Here is a 19,607-nt window from a genome sequence, read left to right as displayed (position 1 = left end):
ACCATAATTTTTATGGTTTTTATCTTTACGTTTTAAGTAAAGTAAGAACCTTTTAAAGTACTTTAAAAGTAAGTACTTTTAAAGTAAAGTAAGTACCTGGCCATAATAGCTGTTTAAACACATATGGAGATGTAATAAAGGAAGTTTAGCATTCTTTTCCCTTCTCTGTCACTCCTATGCTGTGTGAGATAATCAGTATTAATTTGGTGTGCCTCTTTTTGTACTTATCTTATGCTCATATAAACATATATACACATAAGACTTTTTAATTTTTTTAAAGATTGGCCCTGAGGTAACATCTGTTGCCAGTCTTTTTTTTTTCTTCTTCTCCCAAAAGCCCCCCAGTACCTAGTTGTATATTCTAGTTGTAGGTCCTTCTAGATGTGCTGTGTGGGACGCCGCCTCAGCACGGCTTGATGAGCGGTGCCTTGTCTGTGCCCAGGATCCGAACTGGTGAAACCCTGGGCCGCCAAAGCAGGGCATGTGAACTTAACCACTTGGCCACAGGACTGGCCTCTAGACTTTTTTATTTTTATTTACAGAAATTTTATTATGCTATACATATTACTCCGTAACTTGCTTTTTTAAAACTTAATTTATTGTAAGTAACTCTCCAGGTGAATAATATAAAATCTAACTATAACTTCTTGGGGCTGGCCCCGTGGCCGAGTGGTTAAGTTCGCGCGCTCCGCTGCAGGCGGCCCAGTGTTTCGTTGGTTCGAATCCTGGGCGCGGACATGGCACTGCTCATCAGACCACGTTGAGGCAGCGTCCCACATGCCACAACTAGAAGAACCCACAACGAAGAATACACAACTATGTACTGGGGGGCTTTGGGGAGAAAAAGGAAAAAAAAAATCTAACTATAACTTCTTATATCAGTCAGAGTTCAACCAGAGAAGCATAACCAATAGGAGATGTATTATTATTAAGAGATTTATTACAAGGAATTGGCTTCTGTGATTATGAAGCCTGGCAAAGCAACTCCAAAATTCGTAGGGCAGGCAATCAGGAATGGAAGATCACAGGTAGGCTTGAACACACGGGCATAAACCAAAGTTGTCATATATAGGCAGGAAGATAAGGAGAAGGATGGAACCTCACATACATGGGTGGAAACTGAGGTGGAATTGCTTCACTCTCAGGGGAAGGCGTCAGCCCTGTTTTTTTTGTAAGTGATAAAACCACTCACCATGAGCTATGCTCTTGACAAATTAAGTGCACAATATAGTAATGTTGACTGTAGGCTCAATGTTGTACAGCAGATCTCTAGAATTTATTCATGTCTTGTATAAATGGAACTTTATGCCTATTGAACAGCAACTCCCCATTTCTCCCTCCCTCCAGCCTCTGGGAATCACCATTCTACTCTCTATATCTGAGTTTGACTAGTTTAGATACTTCACATAAGCAGAATCATGCAATATTATCCTTCTGTGACTGACTTATTTCACTCAGCATAACGTTCTCCAGATTCATCTATGTTGTCTCATATGGCAGAATTTCCTTCCTTTTTAGGACTGAATAGTATTCCATTATATATCTATACCACGTTTTCTTTATCCATTCATTCATTGACAGACACATTTAAGTTGTTTCCATATCTTGACTGTTGGGAATAATGCTGCAATAAACATGAGAGTAAAAATATCTCTTCAAGATCCTGATTTCAGTTATTTTGTATATATACCCAGAAGTGTGATTGCTGGATCATACAGCAGTTCTACTTTTAAGTTTATGAGTAACCTCCGTACTGTTTTTTATAGTGGCTGCACCATTTTAATTCCCAACAGAGTACTATGGTTCTAGTTTCTCCACATCCTTGTCAATACTTATTATCTTTTGTTTCTTTGATAATAGCTATCCAAACAGGAGTGAGGTGATATATTATTGTGGTTAGAATTGCATTTCCCTGATGGTAGTGATGTTGAGCATATTTTTATATACTTGTTGGCCATTTCTATGTCTTTCAAGACACGTCTATGCAAGTCCTTTGCCCCTTCTCTTTTTTTGAGCCTTAAAATATTTATTAATTTAAAACTAATAAATCATAATGTTAATATAAATATAACGTTTTCTTTCAATTATTTTATTGAGGTCATAATGATTTATAACATTGTGTAATTTCAGGTGTACATTATTACTCAGTTTCTGTATAGACTACATCGTGTTCACCACTAATATTCTAAATTTTATGCATCACCATATATATGTACCCTGTTACCCCTTTTGCCCACCCACTGACCCCCTTACCCTCTGACAACCACTAATCTGTTTTCCCTATTCATATGTTTGTTTATCTTCCACATATGAGTGAAATCATGTGGCATTTGTATTTCTCTGTCTGGCTTATTTTGCTTAGCATAGTATGCTCAAGATCCATCCATGTTGTTGCAAATGGGACTATTTTGTCTTTTTTTATGGCTGAGTAGTATTCCATTGTATATGTATACATCTCTTTATCTAATCATCAGTCGATGGGCACTTGTGTTGCTTCCACATCTTGGCTATTGTGAATAATGCTGCAATGAACATAGGGCATAGGAGTGCATAAGGCTCTTTGAATTGTTGATTTCAAGTTCTTTGGATAAAGACCCAGTAGTGGGATAGCTGCATTTTATAGGTGGAGATGTCTCAAAATTTCTATTTTTAGATTTTTTGGGAAATCTCCATACTGTTTTCTCTAGTGGCTACACCAGTTTGCACCAGCAGTGTATGAGGGTTCCCTTTTCTCTACATCCTCTCCAGCATTTGTTATTTTTTATCTTGGTAATTATAGCCATTCTGACAGGTGTAAGGTGATGTCTAATTGTAGTTTTGATTTGCATTTTCCTAATAATTAAGGATGTTGAACATCTTTTCATGTGCCTGTTGGTCATCTCTGTATCTTCCTTGGAAAAATGTCTCTTCCTATCCTCTGCCCATTTTTTGATCGAGTTGTTCCTTTTTTTGTTGTTGAGTTTTATGAGTTCTTGAAATATTTTGGGAACTAACCTCTTGTTGTATATATGATTTGCAAATATTTTCTCCCACTTGGTGGGTTGTCTTTTCATTTTGTTTATGATTTTCTTTGCCTTGCAGAAGCTCTTTAGTCTGATGTAGTCTCATTTGTTTGTTTATTCTTTTGTTTCCCATGCCTGAGTAGCCATGGTATTTAAAAAGATGCTGCTAAGAGCGATGTCAAAGAGTGTACTGCCTATATTTTCTTCTAGAAGTTTTATGGTTTCAGGTCTTAGATTCAAGTCTTTAATCCATTTTGAGTTAATTTTTGTATATGATGTAAGATAATGGTCTACTTTCATTCTTTTGCATGTGGCTGTCCAGTTTTCCCAACATTGTTTATTAAAGAGACTTTCCTTTCTCCACTGTTCTTCTTGGCTCCTTTGTCAAAGATTAGCTGTCCATAGATGTGTGGTTTTATTTCTGGGCTTTCACTTCTGTTCCATTGATCTGTGTATCTGTTTTTCTGCCAGTACCATGTTGTTTTGATCACTGTATCTCTGGAGTATATTTTGAAGTCAGGGGTTGTAATGTCTCCAGATTTGTTCTTTTTTCTCAGGATTGCTTTAGTTATTTTGGGTCTTTGGTTGTTCCATATAAATTTTAGGATTCTTTGTTCTAATTCCGCGAAGAACGTCATTGGGGATCTGATTGGAATTACATTAAATATGTAGATTGCTTTAGGCAATATGGACATTTTAACTATGTTCATTCTTCCAATCCAAATGCATGGAATATTTTTCCATTTCTTTATGTCATCTTCGAATTCTTTCAATAATATCTTTTAGTTTTCAAAGTATAGGTTTTTCACCTCCTTGGCTAAATTTATTCCCAGATATTTTATTCTTTTTGTTGCAATTGTAAATGGGATTGTATTCCTCTCTCTTCTGCTAGTTTGTTATTAGCGTATAAGAATGCAACTGATTTTTGAAAGTTGAGTTTGTACCCTGCAACTTTCCTGTCGTTGATTATTTCTAATAGTTCTGGTGAATTCTTTAGGGTTTTCCGTATATAGGATCATGTCATCTGCATACAGCAAAGTTTCACTTCTTTCTTTCCAATTTGGAGACCTTTTATTTCTTTGTCTTGCCTAATTGCTCTGGCCAAAACCTCCAGTACTATGTTGAATAAGAGTGATGAAAGTGAGCACACTTGTCTTGCTCCTGTTCTTAGAGGGATGGCTTTCAGTTTTTCACCATTGAGTATGATTTTGCTGTGGATTTGTCATATTTGGCCTTTATTACTGTGGAGGTACTTTCCTTCTATACCCATTTTATTGAGAGGTTTTTTTTTCATAATTGGACGTTGTATCTTGTCAGATGCTTTCTCTGCACCTGTTGCAATGATCATGTGATTTTGTTCCTCATTTTGTTAATGTGGTGTATCATATTGATTGATTTGTGGATGTTGAACCATCCATGCATCCCTGGTATAAATCCCACTTGATCATGGTGTATGATCCTTTTAATGTATTGCTGTGTTCGATTTGCCAATATTTTGTTGATGATTTTTGCATCTATGTTCATCAGTGATATTGCCATGTAATTTTCCTTCTTTGTGTTGTCCTTGTCTGGTTTTGGTATCAGAGTGATGTTGGCCTCATACAATGAGTTGGGAAGTGTTCTGTTGTCTTCACTTTTTCGAGATAGTTTGAGAAAGATAGATATTAAAACTTATTTGAATGTTTGGTAGAATTCTCCAGAGGGGCTATGTGGTCCTGGACTTTTTGTTTTTTGGGAGGTTTTTGTTTACTGTTTCAAGCTCTTTACTTGTGATTTGTCTATCAAATTCCCTGTTTTTCTTGATTCAGTTTTGGGAGGCTATATGAGTCTAAGAATTTATCCATTTCTTCTAGGTTTTCCAATTTGTTGGCACATAGTTATTCATAGTATTCTCTTATAATTCTTCGTATTTCTGTGATATTCATTGTAATTTCTCCTCTTTCATTTCTAATTTTATTTGAGCCTTCTGTCTTTTTTTCTTAGTTAGTCTGGCTAAGAGTTTGTCAATTTTGTTTGTCTTCTCAAAGAACCAGCTCTTAGTTTCATTGATCCTTTATTCTTTTTTTTAGACTCTATTTCATTTATTTCTGCTCCAATTTTTATTATTTCACCCCTTTTGCTGACTTTGGGCTTTGTTCTTCTTTTTCTAGTTCTATTGAGTGTCATTTGAGATTACTTATTTAAGATTTTTCTTGTTTGTTGAGATTGGCCTGTATCGCTATGAATTTCTCTCTTAGAACCACTTTTGCTCCATCCCATAAGAGTTGGTATGATGTATTTTCATTTTCCTTTGTCTCCATATACTTTTTGATTTCTCCTTGGATCCAATGGTTGTTCAATAGCATGTTGTTTAGTCTCCACATATTTGTGACTTTCCCAGCTTTTTTCTTGTCATTGATTTCTAGATTCATAACATTTCGGTTGGAAATGATGCTTGCTATGACTTCAGTCTTGTCAAATTTATTGAGGCTTGCCTTGTTTCCCAACTTATGGTCTATCTTTGAGAATGATCCATTAGCACTTGAGAAGAATGTGTATTCTCCTGTTTTTGGATGGAATGTTCTATATTGTCTGTTAAGTCATTATTTTTCATTTAAGTCTATTTCCTTGTTGACTTTCTGTCTGGATGATATATCCATTGATGTAAGTGGGGTGTTGAGGTCCCCTACTATTACTGTGTTGCTGTCACTTTCTCCCTTTAGGTCTGTTAATAGTTGCTTTATATACTTTTGTGCTCCTGTGTTAGGTGTGTAAATGATACTGTGTTATGTCTCTTGGTTGAATGTCCCTTTTATAATTATATAGTGTCCCTCTTTGTCTCTCACTGCCTTTTTTATCTTGAATTCTGCTTTGTCTGATATAAGTATGGCAACACCTGCTTTCTTTTGCTTGCCTTTAGCTTGCAGTATTGTCTTCCATCTCTTCACTCTGAGCCTGTGTTTGTCTTCAGAGCTGAGATGTGTTTCCTCAAGGCAGGATATTGTTGAGTCTTGTTTTTTAATTCATCCAGCCACTCTGTGTCTTTTGATTGGAGAATTCCATACATTTACATTTTGAGTGATTATTGATATATGAGGGCTTAATACTGACATTTTATCTCTTGTTTTCCAGTTGTTCTATATTTCCCTTGTTTCTCTTCCATTGTATTTCTGACTGCTATTTCAGTTTGGTGGTTTTCTGTGATGGTTTTCTCAGTTTTCTCTTTATTTATGATTTGTGTCTCTGCTCTGATTTTTTGTTTAGTGGTTACCATGAGGTTTGTATAAAAGATCTTGTAGATGAGATAGTCCGCTTTCTGATAGCCTCTTGTCTCCATTAGCCTAAGCATGTTCCATCTCTTTCCTCTTCCCTAAGTTATTGTTGTCACAAATTATTCTGTTTTGTGTTGTGAGTTTGTGATTAAAATGAAGTGTCCATAGTTACTTTTGATGCTTTCCTTCCCTTTGCCTTTTATGTTATAATTATTTGCTATCCTGTTATAGAGAGCTGCCATTTTCTGATTTTGTCTGTCTGTTTATCTCCTTGCTCAAGGCTTTGTAGTCCTTTGCCTTTTTGTTTCAGATATGAGGGCATCCTTGATCATTTCTTACAGGTGAGGTCTAGTGGCAGTGAACTCCCTCAGCTTTTGTTTGTCTGGGAAAGTTTTTATCTCTCCATCATCTCTAAAGGGTAGTTTTGCTGCATAGAGTAACTGCTTGGTTGAAAGTTTTGTCTTTCAGTATTTGGAATATATCCTTACATTCTCTCTCCTAGCCTGTAAGGTTTCTGCTGAAAAATCTGCTGAAATCCTGATAGGGGAACCTTTGTAGATTATTCTCTTCTACCTTGCTGCCCTTAATATTTTTTCTTTGTCATTGACTTTTTCCACTTTTATTGTTATATGCCTTGGAGTAGATCTTTTTGCATTGTTGTAATTAGGAGGTCTATTGACTTCAGCTACTTTTAAGTCCAGTTACTTCCCCAGGTTTTGAAAGTTCTCAACTATTATTTCTTTGAACAAGCTCTCTGCTCCTTTCTCCCTCTTGCCTCCCTCTGGAATAATCCATATGTTGTATTTCCTAATTGTCAGATATTTCTCAAAGAATTTTTTTTTAAGTCTCAGTTCTCTCTCCTTCTCTACCTGAAGTGTTTTTACATTTTTGTTCTCTAAATTGCTAATTCTGTCCTCCACAACATCAGCTCTGTTTTTAAGGTTTCTAGATTGTTTTATTTTCACATTCATTATGTTCTTCATCTCCAGAATTTATTTTTTTCCCATCCCCAAAGCCCCAGTACATAGTTGTATATTCTAGTTGTCAGTCCTTCTAGTTCTTCTCTGAGAGCCACTGCCACTGCATGGCTATGACAGATGAATGGTGTGCTTCTGTGCCCAGGGAGCTGAACCTGGGCCACCAAAGCAGAGTGCACAGAACTTTAACCTCTAGGCCATCAGGGCTGTCTCTCCAGAACTTCTCTGTGGCTTTTTTTTAGTTTCAATCTCTTTTGTGAAGAATTCCTTCTGTTCATTAATTTTATTCCTGAATTCACTGAACTGTCTGAGTTTTCTTATAACTCATTGAGTTTCTTTATGACAACTATTTTGAATTCTCTGCCATTTAGATTGTAAATTTCTGTGACTTTAGGATTGATTTCTGGAGACTTGTCATTTTCCTTCTGCTCTGGAGCATTAATATAGTTCTTCATGGTGTTCCATGAAGTGACCCTTTGCCAGTGCATAGTGGTAGTACCAGGTTACAAATTCCGCCTGCCACCACTGTAGGGGGTTGGCAGGAGCTGTTTTATGAACCCACTGCATCTGCTGGAAGTTGTGCTGATAGAGCTCCTCTGCATTTTCCCGCTGGCCACAGCCACTTGAAATGACACATGTATGTGCTCTTGTGCAGATCCACTGCCTTGGCCTGGAAAAGGCTGAATTCATGAGCTAAGTGGGTAGAGAGGGGTGCTTTCTTTCACATGCATGGGCCTGTGCTGTGTTCACAGGTGGTTCTCCTGGGCTGCTGCACTTTGTGGGGGTGCCCACACGGTGGCTGAGCCATGCCACTCAGTGTGGAGGGTTCCCATGGGCTGAACTGTAACTCCAAAAGTGAAAACATTCACACAGAGGCCTACCTGCTCCCCCGCCTTCTCTTACAGTTGTGTGCCAGCTGCTACATGAGGACCTGGGTCCTAGATCACTGCTGCTGGAGAGCAGGAGGGGATCCGCTCACCTCCTTCCACTGCTTCCCAGGGATCCAGTTCCCCCACCTTCAGATGTATGGCTGCATGGATCTCTCAGACATACTTTTGTGCTTTGTAGGGCATCCTCTTGGTTAATGAATGTTCATTTGGCTGTAGCTTAGGGGGAAGAGACTAAGAGAACAGCTCGCTCTGCCATGATACTGATGTCACTCTCTTTGTGCATTGTTTTTAATTGAGTTATTTTGTTTTTCACTATTGATTGTTGAAGTTTTGTACATATTTTGGAAATTAACCCCTTATCGCATACATGGTTTGCAAATATATTTTCTCCCATTTTGTAGGTTACCTATTCACTCTGTTGTTTCTTTCTTTTGCTGAAAAGAAGTATTTTAGTGTGATGTAGTCTCACTTGTCTATTTTTGTTTTGTTGCCTATGCATTTGGTGTCATGTCTAAGAAATAATTTCCAAGACCAATGTCAAGAAACTTTTTCCCTGTACTTTCTTCTAGGAGTTTTACAGTGTCAGGTCATAAGTTTTAAGTCTTCAGTCCACTTTGAATTGATTTTCAAATATGGTATAAGGTAGGAGTCCATTTTCATTCTTTTGCATGTGAATATCCAGTTTTCCTAGCACCATTTGTTGAGGAAGCTATCCTTTCCCTGTTGTGTATTCTTTTTTCGTTTTTTTTTTTTGAAAAAGATTAGCCCTGAGCTAACATCTGCTGCCAATCCTCATTTTGCTGAGGAAGACTGGCCCTGAGCTAACATCTGTGCCCATCTTCCTCTATTTTATATGTGGGGCACCTACCATAGCATGGCTTGCCAACCAGTGCCATGTCTGCACCTGGGATCCAAACCGGTGAACCCTGGGCCGCCAAAGCGGAACGTGCACGCTTAACTGCTATACCACTGAGCCGGCACCCCCATTGTGTATTCTTGGCATGCTTGTCAAAGATATGTTGATTGTATATGTATGGGTTTATTTCTAGACTGTCTGTCCTGTTCTATTGGTCTATATGTTTGTCTTTAAGCCAGTACCATACTGTTTTAATTACTGTAGCTTTGTAGTATATTTTGAATCAGGAAGTGTGATACCTCCAGGTTTGTTCTTCTCTCTCAAGATTGCTGTGGCTATTATGGGCCTTTTGTAGTTCCACATGAATTTTAGGAGTATTTTCTCTATTTTTGTAAAGAAAGTCATTAGACTTTTGATAGGATTGCAGTGAATCTACAGATGGATTTGCATAGAATGGACATTTTAACAATATTAAGTCTTCTACTACAAGAAAAGAAAATTACAGGCCAATATCCCTGATGAGCATACCTGGAAAAATCTTCCATAAAACACTAGCCAGCAGAATTCACAGCACAATAAGGCGATCATACACCATAGCCACGTGGGATTTATCTTGGTATGCAAGAATGGTTCAATATATGCAAATCCATTTATGTGATACACCACACTAACAAAATGAGGGATAAAAATCACATGATAATCTCTATAGATGCAGAGAAAGCATTTGACAAAATTAAATACCCTTTTATGGTAAAGACTTTCAACAAACTAGATTTAGAAGGAATTTACCTCAACATAATAAAGCCGTATATGAAAGGCCTACAGCTAACATACTCAAGGGGGAAATACTGAAAGCTTTGTATCTAAGATCAGGAGCAAGATAAGGATGTCCACTTTCACCATTTTTATTCAACACAGTAGTGGAAGTCATAGCCAGAGTGATTAAGCAAGAAAAATAAATAAAAGGCGTCCAATTCAGAAAGGAAGAAGTAGAATTACTTCTTTTGACAAATGACATTGTCTTATACATAGAAAATCATAAAGATTCCACAAAAAATCTCTTACAACTAATGAATGAATTTAGTAAAGTTGCAGGATACAAAGTCAGTATATAAAAGTCAATTGTGTTTTGCTATCAACAAACTGTCTGAAAAGGAAATTGAGCAAATAATCCCATTCACAATTTCATCAAAATAATACAATACTTAGGAATAAACTTAACCAAGCAGGTGTAATACTTGTACACTGAAAACTACAAAACATTACTGAAAGACATTAAAGAAGACACAAATAAATAGACATCCTGTGTTCATAGATTAGAAGACTTAATATTGTTAAAATGTCCTTTCTACCCAAAGCCATCTACAGGTTCAGTGTGATCCTATCAAAATTGCAATGGCAATTTTTACAGAAATAAAAAGAAACAATCCTAAAATTCATGTGGAACCACAAGAAACCCACAATAGCCAAAGCAATCTTGAGAGAAAAGAACAAAACTGGAGGCATCACATTTCCTGATTCAAAATATATTACAAAGCTACAGTAATTTAAAAGTATGGTATGGGCATAAAGACCAATGAAATAAGATAGAGAGCCCAGAAATAAACCCACACATATACAGTCAACATATCTTTGATGAGGTTGCCAAGAATACGCAATGAGGAAAGGATAGTTTCTTCAACAGATGGTGCTGGGAAAACTGGATATTCACATGCAAAAGAGTGAAATTGGACTCCTACCTTACAGCATGCATGAAAATCAACTCAAAATGGGTTGAGGACTTAAACATATGACCTGAAATTATAAAACTCCTAGAAGGAAAGAATAAGTCATGACATTGGTCTTGGCAGTGATTTCTTGGATGTGACACTGAAAGCATAGGCAACAAAGCAAAAATAGACAAGTGGGACTACATCAAACTAAAATGATTCTGCACAGCAAAGGAAACAATCAACAGTATGAAAGGCAACCTATGGAGTGGGAGAAAATATTTGCAAACCATATATCTGATAAGAGGTTAATTTCCAAAATATATAAGGAACTCATACAACTCACTAGCAAAAAAAATAACTCAGTTAGAAAATGGGCAAATGACTTACACAGACATTTCTGTTATTTCATTGTTTTTTTGCCATTTGATTTTTTTCCTCCTTCTGAAACTTTTGTTAGCTCTGTACATTTTCTGTTGTAATATCTTATTTTTTGACTCATTATTTCCTTTTCTTTGTATTTTTGCTTTTGGTTTTGAAATATTTATCTAATTTACACCATACTGTATTTCACCATGTCGCATTTAACAGCCTTTTAACTCATGTTCTCACTTTTTTTTGCCCCTCTATATTGTGAAATGCATCTTTGTAGCTAAATCTTTGTCCAAGTTTCTGACTACTTTCCTTTTTGACTTTTCAAGACTTTTAATACATCTTGCCAAAATGACTCTTCCAGAAAAGTTGTACTAATTTATACATTTAAGAAAGGTCTATGTTTCTTATTTTAAAAAATCATGTATTTTTATATTACAGGTTTTGAAATTTCTGAAAACCAGAAGAGGCAAGCTGCAATGACTGTGAGAAAAGTCCCTAAACAAAAAGGTAAAAATGCCTTTAATCACTGTTTCCCTGGCTCCACTCACTCTCTTTGTGAGACTGGAAAGCCATAGTCTATGTGCTTGCATATTCCTAGGCTTGTTTCCATGCTGAAGTTCACGTGGTGTGGTTGAAAGTGTCCAGCTTCCCAGGTGTCTTGATTTCAGGTGGCAAATGGTCTTAAAGGCTTAGGAGTGAATAGTATAAGGTAGTCATATCTAAACATAGCTCAGTGGGTACAGGAAAATACTAGAACCTTTGTTTCTTTTTATTAATGCTTAAATAAAAGAAACCTAAACTTTACTAATAATATAGAGACAGATAGACAGTAGTAAACATCTAGAATTTATTAATAAGTATAAACATATTAGGGATATCTGCTGAACTTTCTTTCATTGGTTCGGGGACATTTGCTAAATCAGGAGTCCCAAATCAGAATGGAGAACTTCAAATTGAACCAAGACAGAAGATTCAGATAGCCAATCTCTATCTTTCTCTGAACCATAAACTAAAGTACTGAAAAAAGGAAAATATCTTGAGAATCAATTTGAATATGAAATAAGCTTTATTTTCTTGTTTCATGAACTAGACAAAATTAAAATGCTTAGTTGAATGAAGGGAAAGAACTACCCTCTGTTTATTCGAGAGCCTATTCAGTACCAGTCATTTTATATAAGTTCTTTCATTTCATCTTTATGGTGCCCCTGAAAAGGAAGCATTGTTAGCCCCATTTTTCAGATGAAGAAACTGAGGATCTTCAAAGTGGAGTGACTCTGAACCTTAGTCAGCTTGACTCCACGTCCACTCCTCTCTCCTCTCCATCTTAGAGTTCTGCTAATTCTCTATGCTAGGAATGAAGAGCTAATTTTTTTGTCTTGCCTCTCATTACTGACAGCTGCTTCTATTACTGACAGCTACTGTCATTGTCCCCAGGGGTGGATGATCATAATAAGACCTCACTTTCCCCAGGCCCTTCCTTCTGCTTTCTCAGTGGCTCTCTGGTTCAGAATGAGTCACCATACAGAATGATCAGATTCAAGTTGCCTGAAACTCCAGCAGACACAATGAATCTCCTTTTTATTGAGGAGACCTAGTGACCGTGAATACCTGATTTCCGTTTAAACACTGCACCTAGCTGGGGCCTCTCTGGCTAGACATGGCCTTCCTATTAGCTACCTATTGCTTCTTGCTCCTGAGAGTCTCTCATTGGCTCTTTCCCTCATCATGGAAATGTGATTCTCTTTAGATAGGGAATTAAAGGCAAGCACCCCTAACCTCTTGGGGGGTGAAAACATTAAAGACAGTGTTATAAAGCAATCTGGAGTTAAGATCAGTAAGGATATGATCTGTATGAATAGGAGAACCCTGTAAGAGAATGTGTCCCTTACTTAGAGATATGAGCAGAGAAGTGCCTTGGCCAGCTGGAGAGTCTTCAAGCTACAAAGGGGCTACTGTCCTAGCCACCTGCCTTTGTCTCCTGGAGGCACTCACCTCCTGAGCTTCTCTCACTCTGATTTCCTCCACTGTCCCTACCATGCTGACCTTCATGATGGGATGGTGCCCCTTTACCTCAGCCCAGGTTTCCTCAAGCTTATATGAAACTGGCTGGTCTTTTTACTTAGAACCCTTAAAACAATCCACCTGCTCACTTATACCAGCCTTTGTGTCAGATTCCTTCCTTACTCTGTATAGTCTCAAGGCTATCTTTTTCAGGTCCTTTCTTGTCTCCCAGTATCTAAACACTGGTTCGCCTGAAGAGCTTTCCACCCTTAACAGTAATCCTAGTCTTCAAAGAAACTCATCTAATTTCAAACCTCCCAGAATTCCTACAAATGTCCTCCTTTATTTCTTATCTGCAAGACTCTCCTAGTCCAGGGCTGTGGTGACTGATATATTTTGAGATACAAGGGCACTATACAATTGGAAGTGGTTGTCAAACTTAGAAATTCAATAGTTATATCATGTACATGCAAAGAACAGGAAGGGCATTCTTTCAAATATCCATGAAAGCCAGCTTCCTTGACACTTCCAATGACCACTTCCTGGAAATGATGGGAAACATTATTGTTAACATTTCTCCAATACAGATATAATTGGATAGGTAATTATTCTAGTGTCCCCCTCCAACTCCATCTGTAATACCATGGGACCTTATCAACTTGGTCTACTGCTCTGGAGAAGGGGAAGCCTGACTGGAAGAAAAGCAAAGAGGATAGAACCTAGCTCCAAGGAAGGCCTTTTCACTTTACATTTGCCTTCGTTTTAAAAATTGATATATAACTTCTTGGGAGTTGGATGCTAATTCCTGGTCCATCAACCCATTTCAGGCTGTCATCATGGAGATGCCTAGGGCCATGAGAACAGCCCCCATATCTAGAGGCTTTAGGGCCAACTCAAAATCAAATGAGTACCCTAGAATAACTAAAATAATCTTGAAGAAGAAGAAGAAAGTTGGAGTAATCAGTCTAGTCTGATTTCAACACTAATTATATAGCTACAGTGTGGTGTTGGCAGAAGGACAGACATATTAAATCAGTGGAACAGAATAGAGAACCCAGAAATAGACTGCACAAGTATGCCCAACTGATTTTTGACAAAGGTGCAAAAGCAATTCAGTGGAGGAAGTATAGCCTTTTCAGCAAATGGCACTGAAGCAATTGGACTCCATAGGCCAAAAATAAAGGACCTCAACCTAAACTCACATCCTATAAAAATCAACTCAAAATGAATAATGGACTTGAATGTAAAGCTATAAAACTTTTAGGCAAAAAAATAGGATAAAATCTTCAGGATGTAGGGCTAGGCAAAGAAGTAGATAAGATTTGACACCAAAAGCCTGAACCACAGAATGAAAAAAATGATAAAATTGATCTCATCAAAATAGAAAATTTTTCTCTGTGAAAGACCATGTGAAGAAGATGAAAAGACAAGCTACAGACTAGGAAAACATATTTGAAAACCACATAGCTGACAAAATGCTAGAACCTAGAATATATAAGGAACTCTCAAAACTCAACAGTAAAAACTCTAATTAGAAAATGTGCAAAAGACAAACAGATATTTCACTGAAGAGGATATATGGATGGCAGTTAAATACATGAAAAGATGTTTAACATCGTTAATCATTGGAGAATGCAAATTAAAAACACAATGAGATATCATTACATACCTATTAGAAAGGCTAAAATAAAAAACAGTGACAACAAATGCAGGCAAGGATGCAGAGAAACTGACTCATTCATACTTTGTGGTGAAAATGTAAAACAGTACAGCCACTCTGGAAAATAGTTTGACAGTTTCTTAAGAAATGAAGCATACAACTACCATATGACCCAGCAGTTACACTCTTGGGCGTTTATCCCAGAGAGATGAAAATGTATTTTTACATAAAAACCTCTAAACAAATGTTCATAGCAGCTTTGATCATAATATCCTAAACTGGAAACAACTGATGTTTTTCAATGGGTGAGTAATTAAGCAGACTTTTATACATCTATGCCATAGAATATGACTCATAAATAAAAAGGAGCCAACTATTGGTACATGCAAACATTTGGGTGAATCTACAAGGAATTATGTTGCTTGAGAAAATCCAACCCCAAAGGCTACAAATGGTATGACTCATTTATAAACTTTATTAAAATGATGTAACTCAGAAATGGGGAACAGATTAGTGGTTGCAAGGAGTTAAGGAGGGGGTAGGGACAGGAGATAAGTGAGTATGGTTATAAAAGTGTAATAGAGTGATCTTTGTGATAATAGAAATGTTCTGACTCTTGACTGTCCTGTAGCAATGTTAATATCCTAGCCATAATATTGTACTATGGTTTTGCAAAATCTTATTACTTGAGAAACTGAATAAAGGGTACAAAGCATATCTCTGTATTTTCTCTTACAACTGCCTGTGAATCTACAATGATCTCAAAATAAAAAGCTTAATTAAAAAATTAAAATTAGCATTCCCCAAAACTCCCTCCCTGATATCTCCATATTGTTTGTTGCCATCCAGTAACCTCATACTTCTAACACTTGCCACCTTTGAAAACCGGTTGTTACAGGATGCCATCAAAATGGCAGAATAGTTTTCTACTGTTCTCCCCCTAAAGAACACTGGTTTTAAAAATCACCCACAGATGAGTGTGCTTTTGTGAAAGTCCAGGAGTCTAGTAGAGAAGTTCCAGACCACCCCTGGATAAAAATATAATCCATGATTTCACACATAGAAGAGGCCAGTTACTAAAGGTTAGAGGAGGTGACTGCTTCTTCAGATGTGAAGACAGCAGTGGAAGACTACAAAAAATGTGAAAAGTCAAGGAAACATGACATCACCAAAGGAACACAATAATTTTCCAGAAAATGACCCCAAAAGACATGGAGATCTACAACTTGCCTGATAAACAATAAAAAATTCAAAATAGTTGTTTTACGGAAGCTCAGTGAGCTACAAGTAAACAGAAGGACAGGTCAACAGAATCAGAAAAACAATACAGGAAGAAAACAGAGTAGAAATCATAAAAAAGAACCAACTGAGGAATATGATGAATGAAATGAAAAAATGCTATAGAGAGCATCAACAGACTTGATCAATCAGGAGAAAGAAACTGGGAAGTTAAAGACAGGACATTTGAAATTGTGAAGTCAGAGCAGAAAAAAGAAAGAATGGAAAAGAGTGAAGAAAGATGATGTGAGTTATGGGGTGAAATTAAGAGAATCAATCTACAAAATATTGGAATCTCAGAAGGGGAATAGAGGGGAAAGGAGCATAAAGCTTATTTAAAGAAATGATGTCTCAAAGCAGAACTGGTGAACCAGCCCCACTCCCTTTCCCCCAGCAGTGGCACTGGTCTTTCCAGCAGTGGGGATAGCAGCCAAAATCTAGATTTCCCTGGCAGGGTCAGGGTGCCCTGACCTGAGGTCTCAAAAAGCACACCAGCAACCAGAGGCTGCACAAGCAGCAATGGCATTTACTCATGGCTTAGCCCCTACTGCCCAAGTGGTGGTGGGTGGTTCACATGTCCTGAGGCTTCAGGAGCCACAACGGAACCCATGACGCAGTCCCCAGTGGTGGCACCCCCAACACCATCTCTTCCACCCATGGGGGCTGTATATAAGACCTTGGCCCCCAGCAGTGACAGAACCCAGCGCTCCTGGTGGCAGTGCTGCCAGCACCTCCAGATAACCTGGGAGCAGCAGCACCCCAGCCCATGGAGAGCTACTGGGGGAACACGAAACCCAGATGAGGCAGCAGAACTGCAGGCAGCAGTAGGGCTCACAGTTCATTGCCACTAGACCTGCCTTACAAGAAGTGATGAAAGGAGACATCCCTACCTGAAATAAAAAGGCAAAAGTTTACAAACATTTCAGCAAGGTGATAGACAGAATGAGAAAAATCACAACTCTACATCAGAATAGGTTTGTAAACATTTCATTATAACATAAAGGCTAAAGAGAAAGAAAGCATCAAAATAACTATAACAACTTCAATTTGGTAACAAACTCACAACACAAAAAAGGATAATTTGAGACAATAAAAATATGAAAGGGGAAGAGGCGGGGAGTGGAACCTTTATAAGCTGATGGAGATATAATGCTGTCAGCAGAAATAGGACTATCTCATCTATGAGATCTTTATACAAACCTCATGGTAACCACAAAACAAAATAAAAAATATCAGAGCAGAGTCACAAATCATAAATAAGCAGGAAACAGAGAAAAACATCACAGAAAACCACCAAACTAAAATGGCAGGCAGAAATACAAGGAAAAAGAAACAATGGAAATATAGAACAACAAGAAAACAAAAGATAAAATGGCAGTATTAAGCCCTCATGTAAAAATAATCACTCTAAATGTAAATGGGTTGAGTTCACTAATCAAAAGAGACAGAATGGCTGGATGGATTGAAAAAAAAAAGACCCAAAAATATGCTGCCCCCAGGAGACCCATCTCAGCTCTAAAGACAAACATAGGTCAGAATGAATGGATAAAAGGTTATACTACAAGAAAATGGCAACCAAAAGAAAGTGAATGTAGCCATATTTATATCAGACAAAATTGACTTCAAGCTAAAAACAAAAGAAACAAAGACATTATGTAATGATAAAAGGAACATTCCAATCCACCAAGAGAGCATAACACTTATTAATATATATGCACTTAACAAGAGCATGGAAGTATATAAAGCAACCACTTACAGACCTAAAGGGAGAAATTGAGAGCAGCACAATAATAGTAGGGTACTTTAACACCCCACTTACATCAATGGATAGATCATCCAGATAGAAAGTCAACAAGGAAACAGCAACCTTAAATGAAACACTAGACCAGGTGGACTTAATAGGTATATATAGAACATTCCATCTAAAATCAGTAGAATACACATTTTTCACAAGCGTACATGGAACATTCTCAAAGCTAGACCATGTGTTGGGAAACAAGGCAAGCATCAATAAATTTAGGAAGGTTGAAATAATATCAGTGTCTTTTCCCAACACAATGGTATAAAACTAGAAATTAACTACAAGAAGAAAGCTGGGAAAGTAAAAAATATGTGGAGAATAGACAACATACTACTGAACAACTATTGAATCAATGAATAAATCAATGAAAAACTCAAAGAAATACCTGGAAAGAAGTGAAAATGAAAGGACAACATGTCAAAACTTATTGGATACAGCCAAAGTTATAGTAAGAGGGAAGTTTATAGCAATACAGGTCTACCTCAAGAAAAGAATAAGGTCTCAAATAGGGAATCTAATTACTTTATCTAAAAGAACTAGAAAAAGGAGAACAAAGCCCAAAGTCAGTAGAAGGAAGGAAATAATTAAAATCAGGTCAGTAATAAATAAAACAGACTAAAACAACAACAGAAAGGATCAAACTAAGAGTTGGTTCTTTGAAAAGATAAAAAAAAAAAAATCGACAAATCTTTAGCCAGACTCACTAAGGAAAAAAAGACAGAAGGCTCAAATTATATACAATCAGACATTTAAGAGGATAAATTACAATGGATATGACAGAAATATAGTAGATTATAAGAAAATACTATGAAAATCTATGCACCAACAAATTGGATAACCTAGAAGAAATGGATAAATTCTTAGAATCATACAATCTCCCACAACTGAATCAAGAAGAAGTAGAGAATCTGAATAGACCAGTCACAATTAAAGAGATTGAAACAGTAATCAAAAACCTCCCAAAAAACAAAAGTCCAGGACCAGACGGCTTCTCTGGTGAATTCTACCAAACATTCAAAGAAGATTTAATACCTATCTTTCTCAAACTCTTCCAGAAATGTTGAAGAGGAGGAGACACTTCCTAGCTCATTTTAAGAGGCCAACATTACCCTGATACCAAAACCAGAGAAGGACAACCCAAAAAAGGAAAATTAGAGGCCAGTACCCCTGATGAACATAGATGCAAAAGTCAACAAGATATTAGCAAATTGACTACAATGATATGTTAAAAGGATCATACACCACAATCATGTGAGATTTATTCCAGGGATGCAGTGATGATTCAAAATCCACAAATCAATGTGATACACCACATTAACAAAATGAAGAGTAAAAATCACATAGTCATCTCAATAGATGCAGAGAAAGTATTTGATGAGATTAAACATCCATTTGTGATAGAAACTCAATAAAATGGGCATAGAAGGACAATACCTCAACATAATAAAGGCCATGTATCACAAACCCAGAGCCGGCATCATACTCAATGATGAAAAACTGAAACCTATCCTCTTTTAGAACAGGAACAAGACAAAGATGCTCATTCTCACCACTCTTATTCAACATAGTATTGGAATTTCTAACCAGAGCAATTAGGCAAGAAAAAGAAATAAAAGCATTAGAAATTGGAAAGTAAGAAGTAAAACTGTCACTATTTGCAGGTAACATGATTCCATACATAGACAACCCTAAAGAACCCACCAAAAAACTTAGAAATAATTAACAAATACAGTAAAGCTGCAGGATACAAAATCAACATACAAAAATTAATTGCATTTCTATACACTAACACCAAACTAGCAGAAAG

The 19,607-nt window shown here is 37.0% G+C and overlaps 1 protein-coding gene across 28 annotated transcripts in view; it reads left to right on the top strand.

Annotated features, from left to right (window-relative positions):
• The window catches only part of ARHGEF9 (Cdc42 guanine nucleotide exchange factor 9), a 569,920-nt gene that overhangs the window by 535,747 nt on the left and 14,566 nt on the right, over positions 1-19,607 (top strand). For all 28 annotated transcript variants that reach the window (NM_001433599.1, XM_070256606.1, XM_070256600.1 and 25 more), the window contains 1 exon segment: positions 11,499-11,567. In NM_001433599.1, coding sequence (NP_001420528.1) covers positions 11,499-11,567 — 69 coding nt within the window.

The sequence above is a fragment of the Equus caballus genome, chromosome X, assembly GCF_041296265.1.
Source record: "Equus caballus isolate H_3958 breed thoroughbred chromosome X, TB-T2T, whole genome shotgun sequence".
Lineage (NCBI taxonomy): Eukaryota > Metazoa > Chordata > Mammalia > Perissodactyla > Equidae > Equus > Equus caballus.
This window is presented reverse-complemented; position numbering and strand designations above follow the sequence as displayed.